At 37.8% G+C, this 24,353-nt stretch overlaps 10 protein-coding genes and 1 non-coding gene across 11 annotated transcripts; 4 read left to right on the top strand and 7 right to left on the bottom strand.

Moving 5' to 3' along the window:
- Positions 1-2,203: 2,203 nt before the first annotated feature.
- PHYBLDRAFT_175850 (hypothetical protein) lies at positions 2,204-3,583 on the top strand (the record flags this gene model as incomplete). The annotated part of the gene is made up of 4 exons (XM_018437593.1): positions 2,204-2,322; positions 2,552-2,681; positions 3,320-3,371; positions 3,543-3,583. The coding sequence occupies 4 exons, from the start codon at positions 2,204-2,206 to the stop codon at positions 3,581-3,583; spliced, it is 342 nt and encodes a 113-aa protein (XP_018283713.1).
- On the bottom strand, positions 3,580-3,988 carry PHYBLDRAFT_153151 (hypothetical protein; the record flags this gene model as incomplete). The annotated part of the gene is made up of 2 exons (XM_018433081.1): positions 3,580-3,861; positions 3,920-3,988. The coding sequence occupies 2 exons, from the start codon at positions 3,986-3,988 to the stop codon at positions 3,580-3,582; spliced, it is 351 nt and encodes a 116-aa protein (XP_018283712.1).
- A 364-nt stretch (positions 3,989-4,352) lies between these two features.
- Positions 4,353-5,951, top strand: PHYBLDRAFT_184068 (hypothetical protein; the record flags this gene model as incomplete). Its single annotated transcript, XM_018438875.1, has 2 exons — positions 4,353-5,697; positions 5,770-5,951. Coding segments are annotated over 2 exons (1,347 nt in total). The 3' UTR covers positions 5,772-5,951.
- A 3,488-nt stretch (positions 5,952-9,439) lies between these two features.
- PHYBLDRAFT_153149 (hypothetical protein) lies at positions 9,440-10,126 on the bottom strand (the record flags this gene model as incomplete). The annotated part of the gene is made up of 2 exons (XM_018433080.1): positions 9,440-9,814; positions 9,860-10,126. The coding sequence occupies 2 exons, from the start codon at positions 10,124-10,126 to the stop codon at positions 9,440-9,442; spliced, it is 642 nt and encodes a 213-aa protein (XP_018283710.1).
- A 1,384-nt stretch (positions 10,127-11,510) lies between these two features.
- Positions 11,511-11,867, top strand: PHYBLDRAFT_119888 (hypothetical protein; the record flags this gene model as incomplete). Its single annotated transcript, XM_018428717.1, has 1 exon — positions 11,511-11,867. A coding segment is annotated over one exon (357 nt), but the record flags the coding sequence as incomplete, so codon positions are not given.
- A 4,113-nt stretch (positions 11,868-15,980) lies between these two features.
- On the bottom strand, positions 15,981-16,904 carry PHYBLDRAFT_153147 (hypothetical protein; the record flags this gene model as incomplete). Its single annotated transcript, XM_018433079.1, has 1 exon — positions 15,981-16,904. One exon carries the CDS (start codon positions 16,902-16,904, stop codon positions 15,981-15,983), a length of 924 nt encoding a protein of 307 aa, XP_018283708.1.
- Positions 16,905-16,960: 56 nt separating this feature from the next.
- Positions 16,961-17,674, bottom strand: PHYBLDRAFT_153146 (hypothetical protein; the record flags this gene model as incomplete). The annotated part of the gene is made up of 1 exon (XM_018433078.1): positions 16,961-17,674. One exon carries the CDS (start codon positions 17,672-17,674, stop codon positions 16,961-16,963), a length of 714 nt encoding a protein of 237 aa, XP_018283707.1.
- Positions 17,675-17,804: 130 nt separating this feature from the next.
- Positions 17,805-19,123, bottom strand: PHYBLDRAFT_153145 (hypothetical protein; the record flags this gene model as incomplete). Its single annotated transcript, XM_018433077.1, has 4 exons — positions 17,805-17,969; positions 18,129-18,320; positions 18,351-19,030; positions 19,090-19,123. The coding sequence occupies 4 exons, from the start codon at positions 19,121-19,123 to the stop codon at positions 17,805-17,807; spliced, it is 1,071 nt and encodes a 356-aa protein (XP_018283706.1).
- Positions 19,124-19,551: 428 nt separating this feature from the next.
- On the top strand, positions 19,552-19,941 carry PHYBLDRAFT_175846 (hypothetical protein; the record flags this gene model as incomplete). The annotated part of the gene is made up of 2 exons (XM_018437592.1): positions 19,552-19,660; positions 19,712-19,941. The coding sequence occupies 2 exons, from the start codon at positions 19,552-19,554 to the stop codon at positions 19,939-19,941; spliced, it is 339 nt and encodes a 112-aa protein (XP_018283705.1).
- A 170-nt stretch (positions 19,942-20,111) lies between these two features.
- On the bottom strand, positions 20,112-22,509 carry PHYBLDRAFT_175845 (hypothetical protein; the record flags this gene model as incomplete). The annotated part of the gene is made up of 9 exons (XM_018437591.1): positions 20,112-20,236; positions 20,474-20,584; positions 20,761-20,918; positions 21,168-21,240; positions 21,335-21,447; positions 21,563-21,809; position 21,959; positions 22,082-22,086; positions 22,494-22,509. 9 exons carry the CDS (start codon positions 22,507-22,509, stop codon positions 20,112-20,114), a joined length of 849 nt encoding a protein of 282 aa, XP_018283704.1.
- Positions 21,515-21,587, bottom strand: PHYBLDRAFT_t293. The gene has a single exon. It is a non-coding gene; the product is annotated as a tRNA-Lys (tRNA).
- Positions 22,510-24,353: the final 1,844 nt, after the last annotated feature.

Raw genomic sequence — 24,353 nt, 5'->3', positions numbered from 1 at the left:
TCTGTAAGCCGTCGCACCTTCCTTAGTAGGTAAACGAATAATAGATTCTGATAAAGGACAATATGACTCAACGGGAATATTCTTATTTTCCTCCAGTGATGCTTTAATAGAGCTCATAAATTCTGCTCGTTGCTGTGCTGTGCCAGCTGGCGAATTATCAGGTTCAAACTTTTTCTCTTTATCAATATTTAGATTTTCATAAATGGCGGCATAGTCTTTTGCATTATCTGAATGGACATATTCTCCTTCAATATCATATGCAACATTAATTAATCCAATATTCATCTTTGCCAAAATATCTCTTCCAAGGAGGATATCAAAATTAAAACCCGTATTAAACTCTAACACCTCTGGTGCATGCTTAAAGGTGATGCCATTTATATATTTAAAATTTAAAGGATCAGTTTTTCCTAATCTCTTTGTACTACTATTCTTAGACAGAAAATTAAAGGAACCAATTGAAGAATTTATTTTTGTTATTTGTAAATTGTTATTTAAACATTTCAAATTTATAAACGTGCGGGAACTGCCTGTATCGATCATCCCGATTAACTTCTGGTTCTCTATTATGATTGGAGTTACAAGATTAAACGCATCATTAGCTTTAATTCTTCTCTCAATTCTGTCAAGTAGGTACTTACATTCAAATGATATTTCCTCCATGTCTTCATCTATCCTGTCCTGGATCGTCTTGAGCGTCTGCTCAGACTTATCCTTTGCGGGAGACTGGGATACCATGAGAATTGGCTCATTGTTCTTGCTTTTGCAGACATGACCATGGTAGTAGTTTTCACCACAACGTCTGCAAGGATTGCGACTGTTGGAACTACTGGCTTTGTTCTTGCGGTTGATCAAGGTAAAACACTTGCTGGACTCATGGGTCGGGTTTTTTCCATGGTGCGAGCAGAAAAATGTCTTCTCATGCTTGGTTATCTTGTTGGAGTGGTGAAGCTTCTTTCTGGGATGTTCCTCGTTATTCTTCTCAGGTTGCCCACGGGAACCAGGAATCAATCGGGTCGCCTCAGCATAGAGCCTGTTGTCATCCCCAAGGATGTCTCTGCCGATCTGCGTGATCTGCTCTACAGTCCAATCACGCTTGGACTCCCCATTGGGACCAGAGCGGGCCATGGTAACTCTTACCAGTGTTTGCACTGATAAGGTCAGCGAGGCAAGGAAGCGATCAGCGATGCGAGCATCGTCTTTGGGTAAACCAGCATTGTAAACCGCACGGAGGAACTTCTTCGAGTAATCACCGATGGACTCAGTGTTCTTCATCATCATTGTAAAGACCTGGTCTGTGAATCGCCGAGACACCAAGCTGGAACCATGTCTTTTGTTGAAGCATGATTTCGCCGCCTTCCAATCAATACACTTCTTAAGATCCATCTCTACCCATCCGTCATCAGTGTGAGGCAGGCAAAGTGGGAGGAATTTCTTCCAAACTCTCTCGATGTCCAAGGAAGAAGACTCGATCACATTCTTGAAGGTACGTAGGAAATGTCCAACTGATTCAAAAACCTCTTCATTTGGGAAGGGCTTAATAATACTGGAGGCCAATTGGAATTTGGGAAGATCTCTTCTGTTGAGAGTCAACCCTCCTTCACGGTCAGCTCTCTCTGTGTTTGTACCAGGAGAGGCAAGCATCTCGCTGCACTTTTCAAGGCTAGTGATTGCCAATCTTGTGCGCTCGATCCTGCGGAGTGCATCATCAGCTGCTTGCTCATTGTTTGCTACATGAGCAGCGCTGAAGGCCTCGATGTGGTTGCCCAATTCAGCCTTGAGAACGGCCACACAGGAGGAAGCAGTTGCTACTTCTCTACCAACGGGAGGGGAACCAGAACCAGAAACGGAACCAAAACCAGGGGCAGCATCCGGAAAGAGGACGGGCTCACTCAAGTCAGAGAATAATTCATCCGCAGACATGGGGGACAAGGTAGCCTCCTCAGGAACAGGGGTCAAACCAGCGGGAAACAAGTCAGCAGGAGAGTTCATTGTAGTTCACGAAAAAAAATGTTGTGGGGAGAAAATAAAGCAAAATATAATATAGACGAAAGAATTCGTGAGAACTTGTGTAGGTTGTTTATTTCAAAAGAAAAGTAAAGAAATATAAAATTCGATTGTCTTTCTACACGGAACTATCTACTGATATTTATATGTTTTTCTAATTTGTAATTCAGTGTGTGCTTAAGTAATCTTTATCACGATGAGTCATCTTCCAGGAGTATTGTTCTTCTGGAAAGATCCGGAAAGACCAATTGATATGATACTTCTCCAGTCAGATCAGTCCAAGAGTTTTGGTAAAGAAGAGCATTTATGCTATTGGTAATATTTTAGTATTCCGACCCAGATACTCGGGTAATGTTTCATAATATTAGATAGTTGTAGTTGTAGTCTCTCAATTAAGTATTTGTATAATAAAAGAAATATGTAGATGAAATATAATGATGCCATATATATAATGTATATGTATTTGTATATCCCATGTCATGGTGATAATAATAAATAATCAATTATGTGTATGATGATCTGTGTATTAGATAATATCATAAAGGGAGATCCGTTTGACTGGAATAGCTGAGGATATTATTTTATCCTTCAGTCTTACTCTCAGATTCAGCAGTAATCAATACTCATTCACAACATGGCCTAAGCGACAACTCGATCATGTATTAATTACTAAGGTATATATTTTGTACTTGAATTGGCATTGATAATATTAACATTGAATATTTTATTTTTGTAGTTTTTTTTTTTATATATTTTATCTTTATTTATTTTTATATCAACTTTTATCTTTCTATCAATTTTTATCTCAATTGTCAACTTTTTTTATAATCAATATTTTTTGAAACTTTTACGAAATACTCGGATTTGACCCCCCAAAAAAAATGGGATTGTTACACTAATCATCTCTGACGTCAGAGATGAAAATATTGTCCTCGAAATCTTGTCCCGTCGTCTTGTCCATAAGGATAGGGCAATGATATGGACATGCAAGAAAAATTAGGGTCAGACATGCAAAAAAAGACCAAAAGGGAGAATTAAACATGACATCACCTATAATTGACTTTTAGGAGTGTTACCAACAAATTGGACACTGATAAGACATGCAAAAGCGAGCAAATTGAAGAACTAGACGTGACATCACATATAATTAGTTTTGCATGTTACACGCATTTTTTTGGGGGTCAGCCTTGATATTTACACTACGGGAAAAAATGGCAGTTTTTTGCTTTTGTGACTATGTTTTCGGCCTATAATAATTAAAAAATCACTAAAAATCCAATTTGAAACTAGAAAATCTCTGTTTTTTGAAAAGGTTGACAAAAAGCAAATTGACTACCTAAAATTAAATCTCCTGATAGACAAAAGTAAGCTTTAACTACAGACTTTACATTTTTAGTAAATGTAGATTGCATTTGATGACTATTAAAAGTCAGAAGAAAAAGAGAAGAAAATATCTAAACTTTCTGCTGAGAAAATAAAATATGTTAAGACAATTTGAAAAAAAAAATGTATTACAAAAAAAAAACAAATTATAGGTCTGCAAGAGAACCAAGTGACAATTTTGGGCCGCAGTTAAGCTCTGACCACACTATATATGTTGTTGTTGTTGTTGTTGTTGTTGTCATTGGGCCAGACTGCATCGCGGAGACAGCTAAGCACCCAGAGATAATTTTCTTCTGTCTCATGCTCTACCCAAGCACCGGCAATTGGATACGTCTTTAAAGTGGTACGAGGGTTTCCACTCACATTGCTAGTACCAACAATGTTGACATAAGTCATTCGATGACTATTTGTCTTATATGTGGCATCAATAATGACAGTCTCAGGCATTCTTTGTGCCTCATTGATCGCATCCTGATACACAAAGAAGACCATATTCACTTGATTGTCTTCTGTATTACCGACAGAATACCTGACATGGTGTTGTATCCAACATAATCGTAGATTCAAATAGAGCGCACAGACAATAAGACAAAGACATATTGAATAAGCGACCAGTATCAATTATACATTATTTCTCACACTATCATTAAATAAAGAATATACCGATAACAAGGTCACACACCTTAGTCAACATCACTAATCACTCAAACAAGAGCGTGGGTAATAACTTAACAATATATTATCTATGATATAAGAAAACAGACATCACATGATATACTCATATCATTATCCTAAATACACACGCAATGTCTATATAAACTCACATAGCAAATAGCAATAGAAGATCATCTCTCTTTTCATCAATAAACAAAGTCTCACCGTACTTCTCGTCTGCACTTTGTTTTTCGTTCTTTTCTAAAAATATAACATTTTTTACGGTGAACTCTTATCACAATCAAAACATGTCTTCCGAAAACCAGTCTCCCGCCCCCAGTGTTCAGAGCAGCCTCAACACAAGTGAAATCGCAAGCAATGAACAGGCCAACAAGTCCATGTTGGCTATTACCAGACTTAGGGATCTCCTGGCTGCTGCTTCCATCGCCCTAGCCGATGCCATCGAACAAAACCAGCCTGAGGACACCAAGAATCAAATAAGGCTGACAATTGCGGCCACAGAAGGCGATCTGGCTATCCTCATGTCAGCACATACCCATTTGCTTCGTTCTGGTCCTGCCCGCGCTGAGCAAGTTGCTCCCCAATCCCGTGTTGTACCTCGCGAGCTACCAGTTCTTCAGTGGCAAGGAAACGAGTGGGACAACACCCAGAAGGTCTACTCGTCCATTGAAGAGTGTCTGGACAAATTCGAGGATGTGCTCCACTCATACAGTCTGGACCTTAATGTGGACTGGCACCGTCTACTCCCCATTGTTCTGTCAAGAGAACAGCGTTCCTGGTATGACAACTACCTTCGTAGTTCACCCGAGCTTCCCTGGTCCTTTGTCCGCGACGCCTTTATCAAGGTATATGGAATCAACGACCTTGAGCGTCAAGTACAGCTCACACATGAGCTGATGCTCATGAGAATGAGCCCTACAGAAACCGTCAGCAACTACACGGACCGTTACCAAAGGGTTCGTCGGGAAGCTGACGTGGCAGACAACATGCAGGCAGCCATTGCATACACTGCCACACTTCTGCCCGAGCTGGCAAGACAAGTCTCCTTGCTACAAGTCAACATGCCCAGGGAAAAACGGGACACCATTGACAAGGCTGCTTCCCTGGCCCGGTCCATCTATAGCAAGGTCTTTCTGATGAGCTTGCATAACGACCCTGTGCCCAAAGGCCGCCATCTCAGCCCAGAACAGACGACCCGCATGTCTGCTGCCACCTCTTCTGCCCGCTCCCCTGGTTCTCCCCGTGAAGCCACACAGAGCCGTGAGCGCTCTTCCAGCAAGAGGTGCTCGCTCCATGGCAAGGGCAGCCATGACTCCGAAGACTGCCGCATCCTCAAGAACGCACTGGCAGCAAAAGGGGGCAATCGGGTTGAAAAAGCCCCCTACATCAACAAGTACGTTGGTTCTGCTCCTTGCCGTTGGTGCGGTGAAGTTTGGTCCCACAAACATCGCTGTTCTTCCGTCGCTGGTTCCTCCAGCTCTTCCAGTTCTGCGTCTGGCTCTCCCAGGGGCTCTGCTCCCCACTTCGCCGTCCGTTCTGCCCACACTGTCTCTGACGACAGTTCTCCCTCAGATGTCAGCACATCTGAGGATGATCAGTCCATGCACATGGACTTTGAACAGTGCTCCCCATGTAAGTACACGGGCACTCACGTAGATCTCAGTAAACGGTCTACTCACTCCTATCTCGTTCCTATTTCTTTAGAAGAGGAAAAACTATGGGCACTGGTAGACACCGGGGCCACCATCAGCTCTGTCAACACCAAGCTCTGTAGCAAGTTTGGGTGGTCAATAATTCCTCGCAAAGGGAAAATCGTGTTGGCCACTAGTAACGCTATAGCTCATAGACTAGGAGTAACAAAACCAATAAAAGTTTTTTATAACAACAAACACATTACACATTCTTTTGAAGTTTTGGATCTCGCTGAGAATATAGATGTTAGTATTGGTACAGATTTAATGCCAAGCCTTGGTATTCATTTACTGGGACTAGCAGAGAGTTGGTACGGTTCTAATACACCTCAGACCCCTACACCCATAGCTGAAATAGAAAAGCCCAATAATTCACCAGCTGGTACACCCACTGAACATTCTCAATTCATGAAGGCTCTACTACCCTTCATTAAAGCCAATGAAGCCATACCCATCACTTCATTTTGTACAGTTAAGGAATCTATTGTACGACTACCAACGCCCCCAGGTCAAGTAGTCTATAGACGACAATATCCTATTGCTTTACAACTTGTTCCACTGATGGCCAAACATATAAACCAATGGCTTACTGATGGCACCATACAAAGGGCACCCGTCAATACTAAGTGGAACAGCCCACTTACATTCGCTCCTAAAAAAGATGAGTTTGGTAATCCCACAGGCAAGCGTCCTTGCTTAGATCCCAGAGCCATCAACACTCTGCTACCTGACGACAGATTCCCTTTGCCACTCATCTCTGAACTCTTTCACAGGCTACGGGGTGCAACAATCTTCACTACGCTAGACCTCAAGAGTGCCTTTCATCGATTCAAAATTCATGAAGACGATAGACACAAGACTACATTCACGTTTGAAGGCAATCAGTATATGTTTCGAGGATGTCCCTTTGGTCTCAAGCCATTGTCGTCCAAGTTTCAGCGAGTAGTCAATTTGATTTATCACGATACTCCATATGTCACTGCATTTGTCGACGACATCGTAGTTTTTTCCACTAACATGTCTGACCATGTTAAACACGTCCAAACGGCTATTCAAAAGCTCACGGATGTCAATCTCATTCTCAATCCGCAGAAATGTCACTTTGCACAAACTTCTGTATCGTTACTGGGTTTTACTGTAAGCACTAGAGGTATTGATCTTGATGCTCGCAAGGTTCACAATGCTACCATGTGGCCACAACCCAAGTCTGGCAAAGACATTCAACGCTTCATGGGTCTCGTCAACTATTTTCGTGAGCACATTCCCAACTTGTCGCAACTGTCTTCTCCTCTGGACAAACTACGCAATGCTGACTCACTACACGGGTTATGGACAGAAGAACAAACGCAAGCTTTTTCCAAGCTCAAAATTGCACTTACACACGCACCAGTCCTAAGCCACCCTGACACAACCCAACCATTTCTGGTTGCCACAGACGCCTCCAACACAGGTATTGGCGCCGTGCTCTATCAGATCATAGACAACCAATATCGCTACATTGGTTTTATGGCACGGTCACTTTCCAAATCTGAACGCAACTATCCTGTCACCAAACGTGAACTTTTGGGCATCGTTTATGCTTTGACTAAATTCCATAAGTTCTTGTGGGGTAACAAGTTCACGTTGTACACGGATCACAAGGCTCTCACGTACCTTCACACGCAAGAAATTGCCAACCCTATGATGATAAACTGGCTTGATGTACTCTGCGACTATACTTATGACATAGTCCACCGCCCTGGCATTGACAATATATTGCCAGATGTTTTATCGCGCCTTTTCACCTCGGAAAAACCGCTGGGGGAGGGTAAAACCGTAGAAATCTCTACGAATCATCGAATAAAGAACACACAAAATACACATGCTATCCAACGCATGCACAACACAGGGGATATGATAACACCACCTATCAAAGACAGACAGCATCTACTCAACCAAGCACATCTACTCGGCCACTTTGGTACAGACGCTATTGTCAACGCTATACATAGTGATGGACTACACTGGACTAATCTCAAGCAAGAGGCAACAGAAACAGTAAAGCGCTGCTTGAATTGCCAACGGTTCAATGTCTCAAAACACGGCTATCATCCGCTGAAGCCTATTACAGCCAGTCAACCAGGTGAACACTGGGCCGTAGACTTAGCTGGCCCATACACCACCTCGCACAACGGCAATCATTACATGCTAGTAATGGTTGACATCTTTTCCCGATTCTGCATGCTCCGCGCAATTCCAGATAAGACATCTTTAACAATTGCAAAACAACTCATTCAAATCTTTTGCGACTTCGGCCTACCCAAGGTTTTACAGTCAGATAATGGTACCGAGTTTGTCAACGAACTCGTCAAGACTTTCACAAATACAGCAGGAATTGATCATCGGCTTGTAACACCCTATCATCCGCGAGCAAATGGAGTTGCTGAAAAATGGGTACACACAGCCAAGGAAGTCATCAACAAGAGAACACAGGGAGCAAAGCGAGACTGGGACATATACATCCCAAGCACACAGCTAGCCATAAATAGCAAACATGCTAAGCTACATGGCACACGCCCATTCACTCTAATGTTTGCAAGACAACCAAACGATTTTGCTGATTACAGAAAAACAGAGAGCACGCACAACGCTCCTAACAGTCTACCAGATATGAAAAAAAGAATTGAACAAATGGAGACTGTCGTATTCCCAGCAATCTGCGAACGCATCAAAGCTACACAAGCTGCTGATAAAGGAAAACACGACAAAGACCATAAAATAATAATGGAGTTCCCGAACGACAGCAACGTGATGATAAAGAACATATTAAGAAAGTCTAAGACGGACCCAAGATATGAAGGACCATTCACAGTCAAGGGCAGAACAAAGGGAGGCAGCTACATTTTGCAAGACGAAACGGGAGCACTTCTATCACGAAACATCCCACCTTCGCAGATAAAGCTGATCTCACAAGATACTGTTATATCTCCAGATAGCTTTTACGAGATACAGGCCATCATTGATCATCGTCAAGAAAAAGGCGACTATCTTTACAGAGTGCGCTGGAAAAACTATGCACCAGATCAAGACACTTGGGAGCCCACAAGCAATTTCAACGATCTGAGCATAATTGACAAATATTGGCAAAGACGAGGTCCAGAAAAACCCACCAATAAATCTACAATTATACATAACAAGCGTACACATCCAACACAAGAACCTACACGCTTTAGCAAATGCATACGCAAATAAAGACATTTGCTCTCATACATGTACATATACTCCCCTAAGCAATTCAAACGGTTGTTCCAACCTGGAGGGGGGTAATGTTGTATCCAACATAATCGTAGATTCAAATAGAGCGCACAGACAATAAGACAAAGACATATTGAATAAGCGACCAGTATCAATTATACATTATTTCTCACACTATCATTAAATAAAGAATATACCGATAACAAGGTCACACACCTTAGTCAACATCACTAATCACTCAAACAAGAGCGTGGGTAATAACTTAACAATATATTATCTATGATATAAGAAAACAGACATCACATGATATACTCATATCATTATCCTAAATACACACGCAATGTCTATATAAACTCACATAGCAAATAGCAATAGAAGATCATCTCTCTTTTCATCAATAAACAAAGTCTCACCGTACTTCTCGTCTGCACTTTGTTTTTCGTTCTTTTCTAAAAATATAACACATGGAAGTCAATATCTTGCAGAGTGGTGATAAAGTCAAACATCTCCTTTCCTTTTTCCGATTTTCCGAAATGTTGCTTTATATTAGCAATGTCATGGCAAACAATGTTTGTATATCCATTTATCTTCAAACTGTTGAAGATGGTGGATACATTGTTATTGTTCTCCAGATGCTTAACCACAAGTGCCATTGCCTCAGGCGAGAGCTTGTGATGTATAGCATATGCTCTGCGGTCTTCTTCAATGGGGTGGTTATGCTCTGCCTCATGGGAGCACACAGTGAGCTTTCCGCCCTTCTTGGTGTTGGCATACATGAAGCAAGGGCAGCCATGCTTCTGCATGTCTTTTTTGCGCTTTCTCTCCTATCCAGGAAGAGTTTCACCCATAACTGATATTTTGGAAGCAACCTTCTCAGCTTTTCTGGTATCTCTATATTTGCCAGAGTGCTTGCAAATCAATTTGATGCGAGAGCTTGATGCATATTCAGTAGTGAGAGCAATGTTATGCTTGACACCATATGCCTTGGCAGCTTCTCGAACAGCTACGACTGAAGAGAATTCTCTTCCAACAAGAAAAATTGAGTTGAACTCAGTCAAGACAGCATCGTACTTCTTTAACGTCTCGCTAACAATGACAAAGTCGTTGGTGTTGTTGATGTTGTTAATGTTGCTCATGTTAAATGTCAAAAAAAATTATGCACTGATGTTGTAGTAAAAAAGGGCAGTGATTTAATTGGCAATCTGGAAGGTAATTTATCTGATCCCCCCAAAAAAAAATGCGTGTAACATGCAAAACTAATTATATGTGAAGTCACATCTAATTCTTCAATTTGCTCACTTTTGCATGTCTTATCAGTGTCCAATTTGTTGGTAACACTCCCAAAAGTCAATTATAGGTGACGTCACGTTTAATTCTTTAATTTGGTTGCTTTTGCATGTCTTATCAGTGCTCAATTTGTCAGTAACACTCCCAAAGGCCAATTACAAGTGACGTCACGTTTAATTCTCCCTTTTGGTCTTTTTTGCATGTCCATATAGATCCCCTAAGAATAGCCTACAAAAAACACAATATTTTTAATTTAAAGTGACGTCATCTTATTAAAGAAATGCTGATCAAATTAGAGAGGGTGCTGAGACGGTGTGCATAGTGGTTGGTGGCCACCTCTTTGTGGAGAATGATTTGGAGAAGAAAGGAGAAAGATGTGTGGATGTAGAGTAGGAAGAACGAAGTTGGCAGAGGAGGCCATTATCAGAGGAAGTTTAGTGAAGAATAATAAAGTACTTCTTTTTATCTCGTTAAAAACAATTTCCCATTTTTATTCATTTTGTCAGCTGATTCTACCCCCACACGCCTAGTCATAAATATTATTTGACGCATCCTAACTATTAGAGTGTACATCTATTGTCTCGTGAACGCATCCTCTTGAAGTAGTTTATGGTCCCTTGTTACCACACCTCCATTAAGGATATACACTCATACAAAAAAGTTTGGGCAAAATGTCAACAATTGGATTATTTTTTACTATTCTTGCTTTCTTTTACTTTTTACTCCTAAGTCATATTAATAAACACCTCATTTCATCAATAGAAAAACGATAAAAAAAAAGGTACCTCCCCAGGAGTTGTCAGAGTTTTTACGTGGAGACATTATTGCTCATCATAAGGCTAAGCATTCCATAGGAGAGATCAAAGACGTTCTTGACATCCTTTACTCAACAATTAGAAGCATCATCAAGAGATGGGAAGAAACTGGAACAACTGATCCAAAGCCTAGATCAGGTAGACCAAAAAAACTAAGCAATACTGATAAAACGGCACTTTGTTTGAGTGTAGGAAGCAACCTATTTGAGGTGTATCAGTCTCACCTAAGCAGTCTAGCACATGCTGGTGTAAACGTTTGTCTAGAGACTGTTTTTAGCTATCTCCAAGCAAATGGCTTTGGTTCTTACACCTAGTTGCCAGGCCAAGGTTGATGGCTAAACAGATGAAGAATAGACTAAGTTGGGCAAGAGCTAGAGCCAATATGACAGTTGAAGACTGGGGTAGAGTAATCTGATTGGATGAGTCCATGTTCATGGTGAAGGGCAATGATTCTGACGCGTCCGTAATTTGTAAGACTAGAGAACGGTTCCAGCAAAGACATATATTTCCTACAGTGAAGTTTGGGAAAGGTTCTGTAACGGTATGTGGATGTTTCTGGACAGGAGGCTCCAGACCTCTCGTGGCTCTTGAAGGCTCAGTCAACAAAGATGTATATGTCGACTGTTTATCCAATGACTTTGATCCATGGTACCAGAAATTAAATGAGGAACATGACACATTTTTCACCTTCCAAGAAGATGGCGCCAGCTGCCATACTGGCTCTTATACAACATGGTGGAAGAGTCATTGGCAGATCAAGCAATTTGACTACTGACCTTCCCATAGCCCTGATTTAAACCCAATTTAACATGTACGGAAGGCCATAAAAGACCAGGTTACAAAGAAAAAAAAGCATATATTAACAATAATAAAGATCTTAAGGCCTGCATCGCAAATGAATGGGAACAGATGGATCCAAAGTTTTGAGCTGGTTTTGTTGCCAGGATGTCTGATAGAATTAAGGCTGCAATTGATGCTCGTGGTGGAAACACCAGATATCAAACTTAAATTTTCTTTTCTTCTTTATAAAATAAATGCTATGTTTTATTAGAATATAAACTTTTAGATCTTTACAATAGATAGTTCAAGAGATATTTATGAAAAGTATGCCATGTATAATATCAGGGTTATAAAATACTATAAATTTTTCAAGACTTTTTTCATACGAGTGTAGAACCTGTGTTGGCTAGTAACCCGGATGTAAAGGCTATTCAACTTGAACGTCTCTTCTCGCAGTAGTATTATAAAAAGTTACATTGTCTCTTACAAGTACCCTACGTGTCAAGATAAAAAGAGATACTTTATTAATCTTCACTAAACTTTCTCTGTTAAAGCCTTCTCTGCCCCTTCCTCTTGCTTCTCATCTACACTTTGTTCTCCTTTTTCTCCAAATTCATTCTCCGAGGTGAGGTGGTCCCCAACCACCACGCACACCATTATCTGTATAATTTTTCCCCAAAAGTATCTTAAAATAAATTAATTTGTCTCAATACATCACCACAGATATTAGAAACCAAATATGGTAGTAAGTTGCACCCAAGCATTATGTGTGGTGATCCAAACACTTGGATGTTGGATTTATCACATATAAGAACATATTCATATTAGGATAGCATAGTAGCTATCATCTTGTCAGTATAAAATATATATAAACGATTAAGTAATCAGCCCAATAATTATTACAGTTAGTACTGTAGATAATATCTTAAAGATTGTTAAGATAATTATATCATACTACCGGGTAAACTGTGTCAGATCGATATGGAGCTAATTTAGTAGGAAGTCCTAAAGCTCTAGTATAAAAGAGAAAAGAATAGCTAAGAGCTAAAGAAGTACGATTTATGACTTGATGTCATAATTGTAACACCGACACTAGTTAAGCAGTAAATACACTCTAATAACCAAATATAGTAAAGGAAGAAAGCCTTAAGAAACTAAGACGTAATGACAAGAGCAGATTGTGTTTTCTTATAAAAAGGGACACTTTTTATTTATAAATAATGAGGACGAATATACAGTCTCAAAGTATTTCTATACGTCTCTATTCTCAAATATTTTATTTTTCTATTGTTTTGTACCTGAAATACCACATTATGATTGGTCTAGAAAATTTTCTTCTGTGTAATATCGTGATTTGAAATAAATAACATCCAAATAGAGAAGAAAATAAAATTCAAGTGATACAAAATATTTATTAAGGGAATCTGGAAGTTATTTGGAGTAACCATGAAATAACTTTGCAAAAATTTGAAAAAACACAGAGATTTTTATGAAAAAAAAATATGATCTGGAATAAATTCCAAACCACTTGAAAAAAAACGTAAAAAATTTTATTAACTATACTAAATTATACTAAGAAATAATAATAACTATACTAAACGATACTAAGAAATACTACTTCTAAACTATGTTGTAGTATTTCAGGTACGAAACAATAGAAAAATAAAATATTTGATAATAGAGACGTATAGAAATACTTTGAGACTGTATATAAGTTGTCTTTATTCATAAATAAAAAGTGTCCCTTTTTATAAGAAAACACAATCTGCTCTTGTCATTACGTCTTAGTTTCTTAAGGCTTTCTTCCTTTACTATATTTGGTTATTAGAGTGTATTTACTGCTTAACTAGTGTCGGTGTTACAATTATGACATCAAGTCATAAATCGTACTTCTTTAGCTCTTAGCTATTCTTTTCTCTTTTATACTAGAGCTTTAGGACTTCCTACTAAATTAGCTCCATATCGATCTGACACAGTTTACCCGGCAGTATGATATAATTATCTTAACAATCTTTAAGATATTATCTACAGTACTAACTGTAATAATTATTGGGCTGATTACTTAATCGTTTATATATATTTTATACTGACAAGATGATAGCTACTATGCTATCCCAATATGAATATGTTCTTATATGTGATAAATCCAACATCTGAGTGTCTGGATCACCACATATGTTAAATGATACCAAGAAATAATAATAATAGCTATATTAAATAATAATAGAAGATACTTGTTGTGGGGAGAAAATAAAGCAAAATATAATATAGACAAAAGAATTTGTGAGAACTTGTGTAGGTTGTTTATTTCTAAAAGAAAAGTAAAGAATGATCAAATTTGATTGTTTTTCTACACAGAACTATCTACTGATATTTATATATTTTTCTAATTTGTAATTCAGTGTGTGCTTAAATAATCTTTATCACGATGAGTCATCTTCCAGAAGTATTGTTCTTCTGGAAAGATCCAGAAAGATCAATTGATATGATACTTCTCCAGTCAGATCAGTCCAAGAGTTTTGGTAAAGAAGAGCATTTATGCTATTAGTAATATTTTACTATTCCGACCCAGACACTTGGGTAATGTTTCATAATATTAAATAGTTGTAGTTGTAGTCTCTCAATTAAGTATTTGTCTAATAAAAGAAATATGTAGATGAAATATAATGGTGCCGTATATATAATGTATATGTATTTGTATATCCCATGTCATGGTGATAATAATAAATAATCAATTATGTGTATGATGATCTGTGTATTAGATAATATCATAAAGGCAGATCTGTTTGACTGGAATAGCTGAGGATATTATTTTATCCTTCAGTCTTATTCTCAGATTCAGCAGTAATCAATACTCATTCACAACAATACTAATACTAAACTATGCTAAATTATGCTAAGAAGAAATAATAATAACTATGTTAAATTATACTAAGAAATACTAATAAAAAACTATGCTAATCCATACTGCTTAAAAAACTAAAGAGAATCAAATTTGCTCAAGTTAACCATGTAAGTGATATCATTAACTTTCGTTAAATCAACCTTACACAGAGGCTCGAGGTTAGTCAGAAGAGAACACTCACTAGTTAATTCTACTTAAAAAAAGTTGTTTTTTCTCTCCTCACTCGTACAAGCAGTGAGACAAAGAAATGTAACCATAGAGTCTGAGATCATTCTGATACTAAGACTCATACCATTCGTGTTCTTATAAACAAAAACAGCAAAGGAATTATCCTTCAAAGGTCCAATTTCACCAGTGTTGTTGTTGTCTGCAAGAGGCTGTGATCCACCAAGAAATAAGTGCCGGAAAGTTTCAACATTGTTGTGCTCAAGACATTCTGCAATTTCACTTCCAGGGTATTCTCATTAGCCATTGTTATTAGTCCAGGAACCATCATCAAAGATATGCTGCATTATTGTCTGCTTCAAGTTCACGAAGCAGACATTTCTCAAGGTGTTCAAACGATTGGTATGAATAAGATGCTCGCGAATGCTTGTTAAACTGTTCGCCTTTTTCAGTTTCATAATTAAAGGCTGGTCCAAATCGTCTAATGTCGTTGGTCAAATGGTTCAAGAAGTGGACCTTTGGTTTGTTGCAGAAAGGTGTGTAGTCGTCCTTTTGAGTCAGTTCCTTCTCTTTGGTAGCAACCCAGGTATCAAATTTATGAAGTTTTTTGATCAAGTCGTTCACAGCATAATCAACCTGAGCAAGGTACTCTTCAAAATGGGATTCAATCTGTCAAACAAATATCAATGAACATAGTCAACCAAGTTCAACAAAGCAGGGCATAATTAGTTTTATTACCTCATCATTAGCAAAGTCTCTCAGAAAAACAGCAGGAAGAGTCTGAAGCAGCACCTTGTAGTCTCTACCAAGAAAAGATCCACAGTGTCTCAAGAGCCAGATAAACCTACAAGAAAGTCTAGTCATCTGTTCACGTTCCTTCAAGCTTTTGGAAAGCTTCTCCAGTTTGTCTACGTGCTTCTTGAGAGTAATCTTCACTAATCTATTGATCAAGTATTTTGCAATACCAAGTAGAATCGCGTAAAGAATTTCAACCATTGTATCCTTCAATGGGACAAATGATTCCAAGTCCAATAAACATCATGTGGAATGGTCAATGAAACTGAGAGCTCTTGCATTCACAGGCTTTCCAGTGTTCAAAACATCAGGCATTATCATGGTTCTGTTGTTAGTAGAATTAGCTAAAACATAGTGTTCCTTCGTTCTTTTGTTATATCTTTTAAGATAACATTCCATCTCTTTCAATGGAACAGTTCTTTGGATCAAGATATAATGTTTGCAGCAGGGATACAACATTGCAGGACCAAGTATATCACAGAGCTCAGAGTGACAGGGGGTGTCAGCTTCGATCCAGAGTAAGGAAGCCATGAGCAGAATGTATGTGTTGTCCTTGGCAGAGTACACAACGATGTCATTCTTGAGTTTCTTGAGATATCTGATGAGTGCCGGCAGAAAAGACATACCACTAACAACATTCTTCTTTGGGATGGCCAACAGAAATAGTATATTTGCAATAAGCAAGCGTTCTTCATAAGACAGTCCAGCTAACTTCATGGACCAACTTTCATATGGGTTGAACTGCTTTGACTGGTTACCAGAGGTGTCATCTGTAAAAAGAATTATAGGAGCAATTCTCACTTTGTAATACAAACCAGAATTAGCTACGTGTGCACTATCTAAAACAAGGCTTTTAAAACAATGATCTTTATACAAAAGATCATAGCAATAATTGCTCAAGCCAGAAGCAGATGTAGGTTCACAAGAAACATAAATCGCTCCGAAAGCTGTGAGGTCAATAGTGTCCAAGTCTTCAACTTTAACATCTTTTGTTGTCGAGTCCAGATAGTATACATTATTTTGGTCAATTGTAGCTAGATATCCTCTTGCAAAAGTGGAGCGGTTTGCAGTGTGGAAATCTTTTACCAGGAATCGTTTGTTGTCAGCAGCATCATACATATTCATTACAAGTTCAGCCCATACATCAACATTGTTGATGGTGAGCATTGGTTACGGTATAGCTCGTGTTCTCTCCATTTTTCACCTTGCTGTAAACTGATGGATTAGTCAGAAGTCTGGTCAGGCAAAGATGTGATCTTTCCAGCTTTTGATGGATTCGCCATCAGAAATCGCAGGTGTACAGATGGTAAGTTGATGTAAGCAGATATAGGCGTGAGGCTCAATTCAGGGGCATCGACTTTTGTAGAAGGAAAGACAGGGATTCTGTTTTTCTTCATCTGGTGGTAGTTCATAAGGGCATTCAACTTAGGGAGCTTGAATGTTCCTTGTTCAGTGGTGTTGGCCTGGATTTTGCTGATCATGTTCATGGCAAACAGAATCTTCTTCATCATTCTTTGGAAAACCATGTCATTGTTGCCATCAACAAGAGCACAAAGTACCATGGTCTGCAAATCAGGAAAAGGGTGACATCCTGCAATAGGACCTTTCATGATCTGTTCTATGATATTGGCAGGGTCAGTGTTGGTGTCAGTTTCAGCAGTGTCAGGATCATTTTCTGCATCTAAGGCTTTATCATCAAAAGAAGACATAGAGTTAGTAATTGAGTTATAAAAACTGTCATGGTCTAATACATCATATCCAAAATAAGGGTTAAAGACTTGATTGTCTTGAAGTCTCCCATTATACTCATTGTCTTCAGCTTCAGTTTCATCCTCGTTGTTAGAAGTGTAGTTGTGTTGTGTAAACGTCAAAATGAATTGTACCTTCGATAGGATGTACTGCTTGCAGTAGTAAAGGACTACTGCAAGTAGGTACATGCGAATGCATAATCTTCTTCTCTATTATCTTCTGTCTGTATCTCTGCTCGTCTTTTATTCATATAAATAGCTATCACTTCTTTTCAATAAAAACATTATCTTTCTATAGTTCAAAATCCCTTCTCTCTGACTAGTTGCCTAAACTAGTCACTTGCTTCAAACTCAATTGCTCATAGTCATTACAGTTGTACCGGTTGATTTCAGCTTCAGTCATTAAGGGTGGACAGGTGAAAATATTTTTATTATGGGTTTGTCTAGGCCTTGCGCATTTTAGCATAGTGGCAACCCAAGAGAGCTGCAGCAGAAGAAATAAGAGAAAGAACAGAGATATGACTGATAAATCTAGCTAAGGGGAAGAGAAAGAATAATACAGGTTAAAATAAGAGAGACAGAGAGGAGGGGAGAAGACAGGACAAGGAGAGAAGACTATAAGCAAGCTTATTTATCCTATAACCATGGCAGTGGCAGTGTCAATGGCACTGGCTTGGGGGCCAGATGGAAGGTTTCGGTCTTCCAGATACTGCTCAAGGCAGACTGAAGGAAGGCGAAGAGAGCTACTTTCCACTGTACAAAAGTGCCTCATGACACTTTTGCCCAGTGGGGCAGGGAGGCGAAGGCAGAGAGCAAGAAGACGATGGCAGTGTAGCTTGTATGCAAGCTGTTAGTGGTCCTGCACAGGTTTGTGGGCATGTGCCGGGTCAGCAATGATCCAATGGTTCAAGGGATCAAAATCTGTCTTCACAGACACGCCAATGTCTGCGAAGAGCTGGGTGATCTTGTCCTTGAAGTCATTGTGCACAAGGAGGGAGAGAGTGCCACGTTCCGGGAACGAAATGTCCAAGACACGGGACTGTTGGATCTTAAATGTTCTCAAGAGCTTTTGTACTTGGGAGTACTTGAGGTGGTGGTTGCAGGGCAGGTATACAAACGCATATGCAGATGGTCCACTTTTGGGTTGCAGGGCATGGGTGGCTTGAGCAGTGGTGAGCTTGGGCTGGTTGGGTCTCTTTCCCATTGCCTTCTTGGCAGCAGCCAAAAACGTGGTGGGTGAGGGTGTAGGGATGGTGACAGGACCATGTGCAGAGGCTTCTGCTGAAGAATTCTCAACAGGAGCAATCTCTGTGGGCAGGAGAGTGGTGGTGGTGAAGGTTGAAACACCAGGTACTTGTACCTGAAGCTGGGGTTGGTTGTGTAGGAACTCTACGTGCTCATTTGCAACGCAAAGCTCCTTGGTAAGAGCACTGTTCTGTTTTTGAAATGCAATTGAGTGCACTACAATTACATCTATCTTGCTAAGCAGAGCTTTGTGCTGTTCTACGTGTATGGCTGCACATGCAAGTGCCTCATCCAAAATGACTATTAGCTGAGCATTCTTGGGGCTGCAAAACGTTTGGCCAGCCGACGATTTTGCCGACCTAGACTGTCAAGAGGGAACTGTCTTGAAGACATTCGTGTTGGTGAATCCCTTTGGACTCATGGCAACTAGATAAAACAGAGGTTACTTAGGTCAGCAAAGTTGGTGGGACAGGGATGGGAGTAGATGCGTGGTTGATTGATTGTTTTTGAGTAATGGGGTTTTTTAAGCAAAAATTAGCTTATGCGAAAGAGTTATATTAAGGGTGGACAATAGGAATTTTTTAAAAAAAATTCCATTTTTTAAATTCTTTTTAACCTAATCAAATCGATTTGCTATTATCCTACAAAAATGAAAAAGAACCAAAAATAAAAAATTCTTTTTATCGCAGTCTGAATATAGTATAGATGAGATGAGATGCTTTAATTACAAAGATTTTGTGTAATTTACAATATAATTAATATGATTTTGACATGATTTTTTCTTTCTTCTCATCTATTTTTTTATTTGTGATCTATAAACTATGTCTGTAAACAAGAATATTGTTCCTAAAAGCAACATCAGTACTACTAGTGTATTTGCTATACAAGCTTCTGCTCCTCTCCATGCATCATGGTCTAAACCAGATGGAGGTAAAGATAAAATGTTGAGTATTGGACGACTGCTCTATTTTCTGCTTAAAGATGGACGCAAAAACTTGGAAAAGTATCTTGGTGGAACTATCAATGGAAGAATCTTCAAAGCAACTAAGTCTGGGGTCATCAACCAGTGTAGCCAGTACTTCCTTGAACAAGGAGTTATAAGAACAAATAGTCAGATCAAGACTTGTGTTATTTTTGATCTGGGTTGTTCTTCCAATGCTATAACACAGCCAAAGTTGGTCAAACCCATTGGGAATTGTAAACAAAGATAAAAGAATAAAAAAAGAATAGAAAGATAGATAACTTGTATTGAATGAAATAACGCCCTCTTTTATATCTTTTCTAAACCTACTCAGCCATTATAAATGTCTGTTTCAGTTTCTATTCTACTTTTGTTAAGCTATGTGCTTTCTAATTCTTTTGTGAGCAAAAGAAAATCACTTCAGTCATCATTCTCGAAAAAGAATTCTGTGTAATCGTCATCCTGATTGGCTGACAAGAATTCAGGCACAACACTTGACAACTTGACAAAAGTGTTGTTCCCAATCTGGGTTAGTCTTCCTTTTACTATAACAAAGTCAAAAGGTCAAACCCACTGGGGATCAAGGAGTATATGTAAAATCAAAGAGAGGATAAAAGATACTTTTTATTGGTATGAATTGAATTGTCTTACATAGTTTTCTAAGCTAATACTATGCATTATCCGCAGTAGTTATTGTTTATATTTAATTAAAAGAAGAGTCATTATACTGCGGTTAATGCTCAGGAAGATGTTACAGCACATAACGAGGTACTGTGGTTAACCATCTTCAGATTTTACAGATTCATCAAAATGTTGTGCCTGAATTCTTGTCAGCCAATCAGGATGACAATTACACAGAATTCTCTTTTGAGAACGATGACCAAAGTGATTTCCTTTTGCTCACAAAAGAATTAGAAAGCACATAGCTTAACAAAAGTAGAATAGAAACCGAAATAGACATTTATAATGGCTGAGTAGGTTTAGAAAAGATATAAAAGAGGGCGTTATTTCATTCAATAAAAGTTATCTATCTTTCTATCCTTTTTTTACGATTCCCAGTGGGTTTGACCAGTTTTGGCTGTGATATAGCATTGGAAGACCAACCCAGATCGGAAACGACAAGTGTCGGACATTATTTTGATGAATCCGTAAAATCTGAAGATAGTTAACCGCAGTACTTCTTTATGCGCAGTAATATCTTCCTGAGCATTAACCACAGTATAATGACTATTTCTTTAATTAAATATAAATAATAACTACTGCAGATAATGCGCAGTATTAGTTTAGAAATCTATATAAGACAATTCAATTCATATCAATAAAAAGTATCTTTTATCCTCTCTTTGATTTTACGTATACTCCTGTCGGACATTATTTTGATGAATCCGAGAAATCGGGATAATTGACTGCAGCAGTTCTGTGTGTCAAAGATACCTCATAGATAACGAACCGCAGTAATGTCTTGTAAAGATTAACCACAGTAACATCTTCTGAGCATCAACCGCAGTAAAAGGACTTCTCTTGTAATTAAATATAGTATAATAGTTTACTGCAGATAATGCGCAGTATTAGTTTAGAAAACTATATAAGACAATTCAATTCCTATCAATAAAATGGACCTTTTATCCTCTCTTCGATTTTACATATACTCTCCGATCCCCAGTGGGTTTGACCTTTTGACTTTGCTATAGTAAAAGGAAGACCATCCCAGATCAGGAACGACACTCCTTGATCCCCAGTGGGTTTGACCTTTTGACTTTGTTATAGTAAAAGGAAGACCAACCCAGATCGAGAACGACACAAGTACAAAAAGTACAGTATATAGCCCAACGGGGGGGTCGAACCCCCAACCTTGAGATTAAGAGTCTCACGCTCTACCGATTGAGCTAGCCGGGCGTAGTTGTATGTCACGTGTGTTACAAGCAAGTGTGAGGTTGGCCGGTTCTGGTGAGGGATACCGGACGGTGGATTCCTTCGGTGGTTTGGTCCGGCGGGGAGCCGTGACGGGTGGTACCAGACTCGTGGGCGTTGACGTCGACGGTGAGTCGACCGAGTGACGTGTCTCAAGGGACAAGAGTGGTCCCCCAGGTTTCTTGGGAAATCTTGCTCCTGATACCCCTATACCCAAACCCCCCAATATAATCTCATTCCTTAAAATTAAAATACCCATCTATATTGTCACCTTAGAAACACCTGTCACCCACTAAAAACATTATACCTCTTTCTCCTAATTTTATACACTTCTTTATTGCCGACATTTATTTTACACTATTTTTTATTAAATTTTATTAGATTCCATTATTATACTATTATTATATTTTTTTACTTTACTTTACTATATCATTATTATATTATTACTTTACTTCTATTCTACCTCACTATATTTTTACTTTATCTTTATTCAATTATTATATTTTTACTATACTTTTATTTTACTCTCTCTATAATTTTCTATTCTACTTCTACTATCAACACCAGTTACATATAGTAAAAATTTTCACTTGACTTTCTTTTCTTTTCCTCAAAAAATTATTTTAACCAAGCATTTTTGTTTATAAAAAGAATAACCTTTTCAATCAATAAAATCATCATTCTATCCTTGATCTTATTTATTTTTATCCATTTTTATCATTATTCTTTATTTATATATAGTGTCCTTGTTCTTTGGAGTGTTGTTTGTCGATTTTGATATATTTCGTTTCTCTGTTTTTCCTTTTCTGCCTTTCTCAGACTTTGTCGTTGTCACAATTTCCATTTTAATCTTCTTCCTATTTTTTTTACCTGTCTGTCACCAATTCTTACCTGTCAAATTACCCATTCTTTTCCATTCTTATTGTATTCTTCTTCTTGTATTTTGTAATTCACATTACATTTATTTGCCAAGTGATACTGTTACAATCAACAACAAACAAACATATTATGCATCAATGTATTGACATGTAGTGTGGTAATTTTGTTGGCCTAAGTCCAAAAACCAAATTCTACCAAGTTCAGACTTTCTTTTGAAAACCCCTTTTTATTTTTCTTTAGAATTTTTATTTTTAATTTTAATTTCTTTTTTCCATTTTCACAAAATCGTCTTTTTCCAAAAACCAATTTTCTGAAAATTAAAATCTTTTCCCTTTATTTTTCCCAAAATTGTTTTTTCTTTTTTCTTTTTATTTTTGTTGTGGTGGTTGAAGTTGAAGAAGTTTTTAAGAGGAAGAATTGAAGATTTGAAATTAGGAACAAAGATTCATGAGAACTTGTGTAGGTTTTGTTTATTGAGAAAGATTTTGTATCAAAGTTTGACCAGGTTCCTACACTGAACTACTACTGCTATTTATATTGTTTTGGATTGGGAAAATTATATGACTGGGGTCAGGTAATCGATCCTATCTGAGCCTTAATCAGAGCAACGTGATCTTGAGATAATTAATGTATGATTAATTATATAAATGTGTGTAGTCCCAATAAAGTATTAACATCAAAAGTAAATGTGTTTATGAGTTATAATTATGCTTATAATAATCCACTGATGTATCTCATATTATGGTAATATCATCATATGAAATATAATCACTATCATGCATGCTAAACCTGTGTGTTAAATAATAAAGTAATCGGTAGACACCTTTGACTGGAATAGCTGAGGCCTTATATTATTTCCTTCAGACTTATTCTCAATTACAGCAGTAGTCAATACTCATTTACAACAATTTTATTCTTGCGCACTAAATGTGACACTTCCTCTCAAACACTACTTTATCAAAATTGTTAATTGAATAGTTTTTTTCTTTATTTATAACATACTTCTTTCCGATATTTTTCTTTTCTTATAGTTATATATTATAACTTCATCTATTTTTTCTTTCATGACAAAATATTTACATAGTTATTTTTCTTTATATTTTTATTCATGATTATCTCATCGAGTTTTATCTAGCCTATTTTTGCCATATATTTTATCTATAAAATGGTATAAATATCTCTGTTGTATCCAACATAATCGTAGATTTAAATTAAAAGTACAGACACTCAATAAATACGTACATTGAGTTACCGACAACTAGTAACGATACTAAAAGATATACCTTCCCTTATACAAAGAAATTACGTAAAGAACATACTAAGACAAATACTAAGACTCTAGTCAATAACACTAAAAACATAAGAACTAAATCATAGAAGATAATGGTAGAGAAACAGACATTACATGATATCATCATATTATCACCAAGCTAAATACAATGTCTATATAAACGCACAATACTAATAGCAATAGAACAGCATCTCTTTTCTGATTCTTGTACTTCTTCTAATAAAACAAAGTCTCACCGTACTCTCGTCTGCACTCGTTTTATTTTATATCTTATTTTTACCTCATACATAACAATCTCTCTAAAATCAATCAATAAACAACTGTCAAATTTTTCTGATACAAGTTTTCTTCAAAGACACTGTCTATTATTTCTGATCTCTCTTGTGAAATTTCTTCCGTTTTATTTATTTTTCTGTCAAGTCTTTGTGGAAGATTGACAATTCCCTTTTATTTTATTATTTTGTCCCAATTTCCCCTTTTATTTATCTCTTAATAAATTTATCATAGTAAATTTCCGTTTTAGCTAAATCCTTTACTCTATTAAATATTTCTTTCTCATAGTTAACTCTTTAGAATTAGTA

The sequence above is a fragment of the Phycomyces blakesleeanus genome (genome assembly GCF_001638985.1).
Source record: "Phycomyces blakesleeanus NRRL 1555(-) unplaced genomic scaffold PHYBLscaffold_42, whole genome shotgun sequence".
Classification (NCBI taxonomy): Eukaryota; Fungi; Mucoromycota; class Mucoromycetes; order Mucorales; family Phycomycetaceae; genus Phycomyces; species Phycomyces blakesleeanus.
This window is presented reverse-complemented; position numbering and strand designations above follow the sequence as displayed.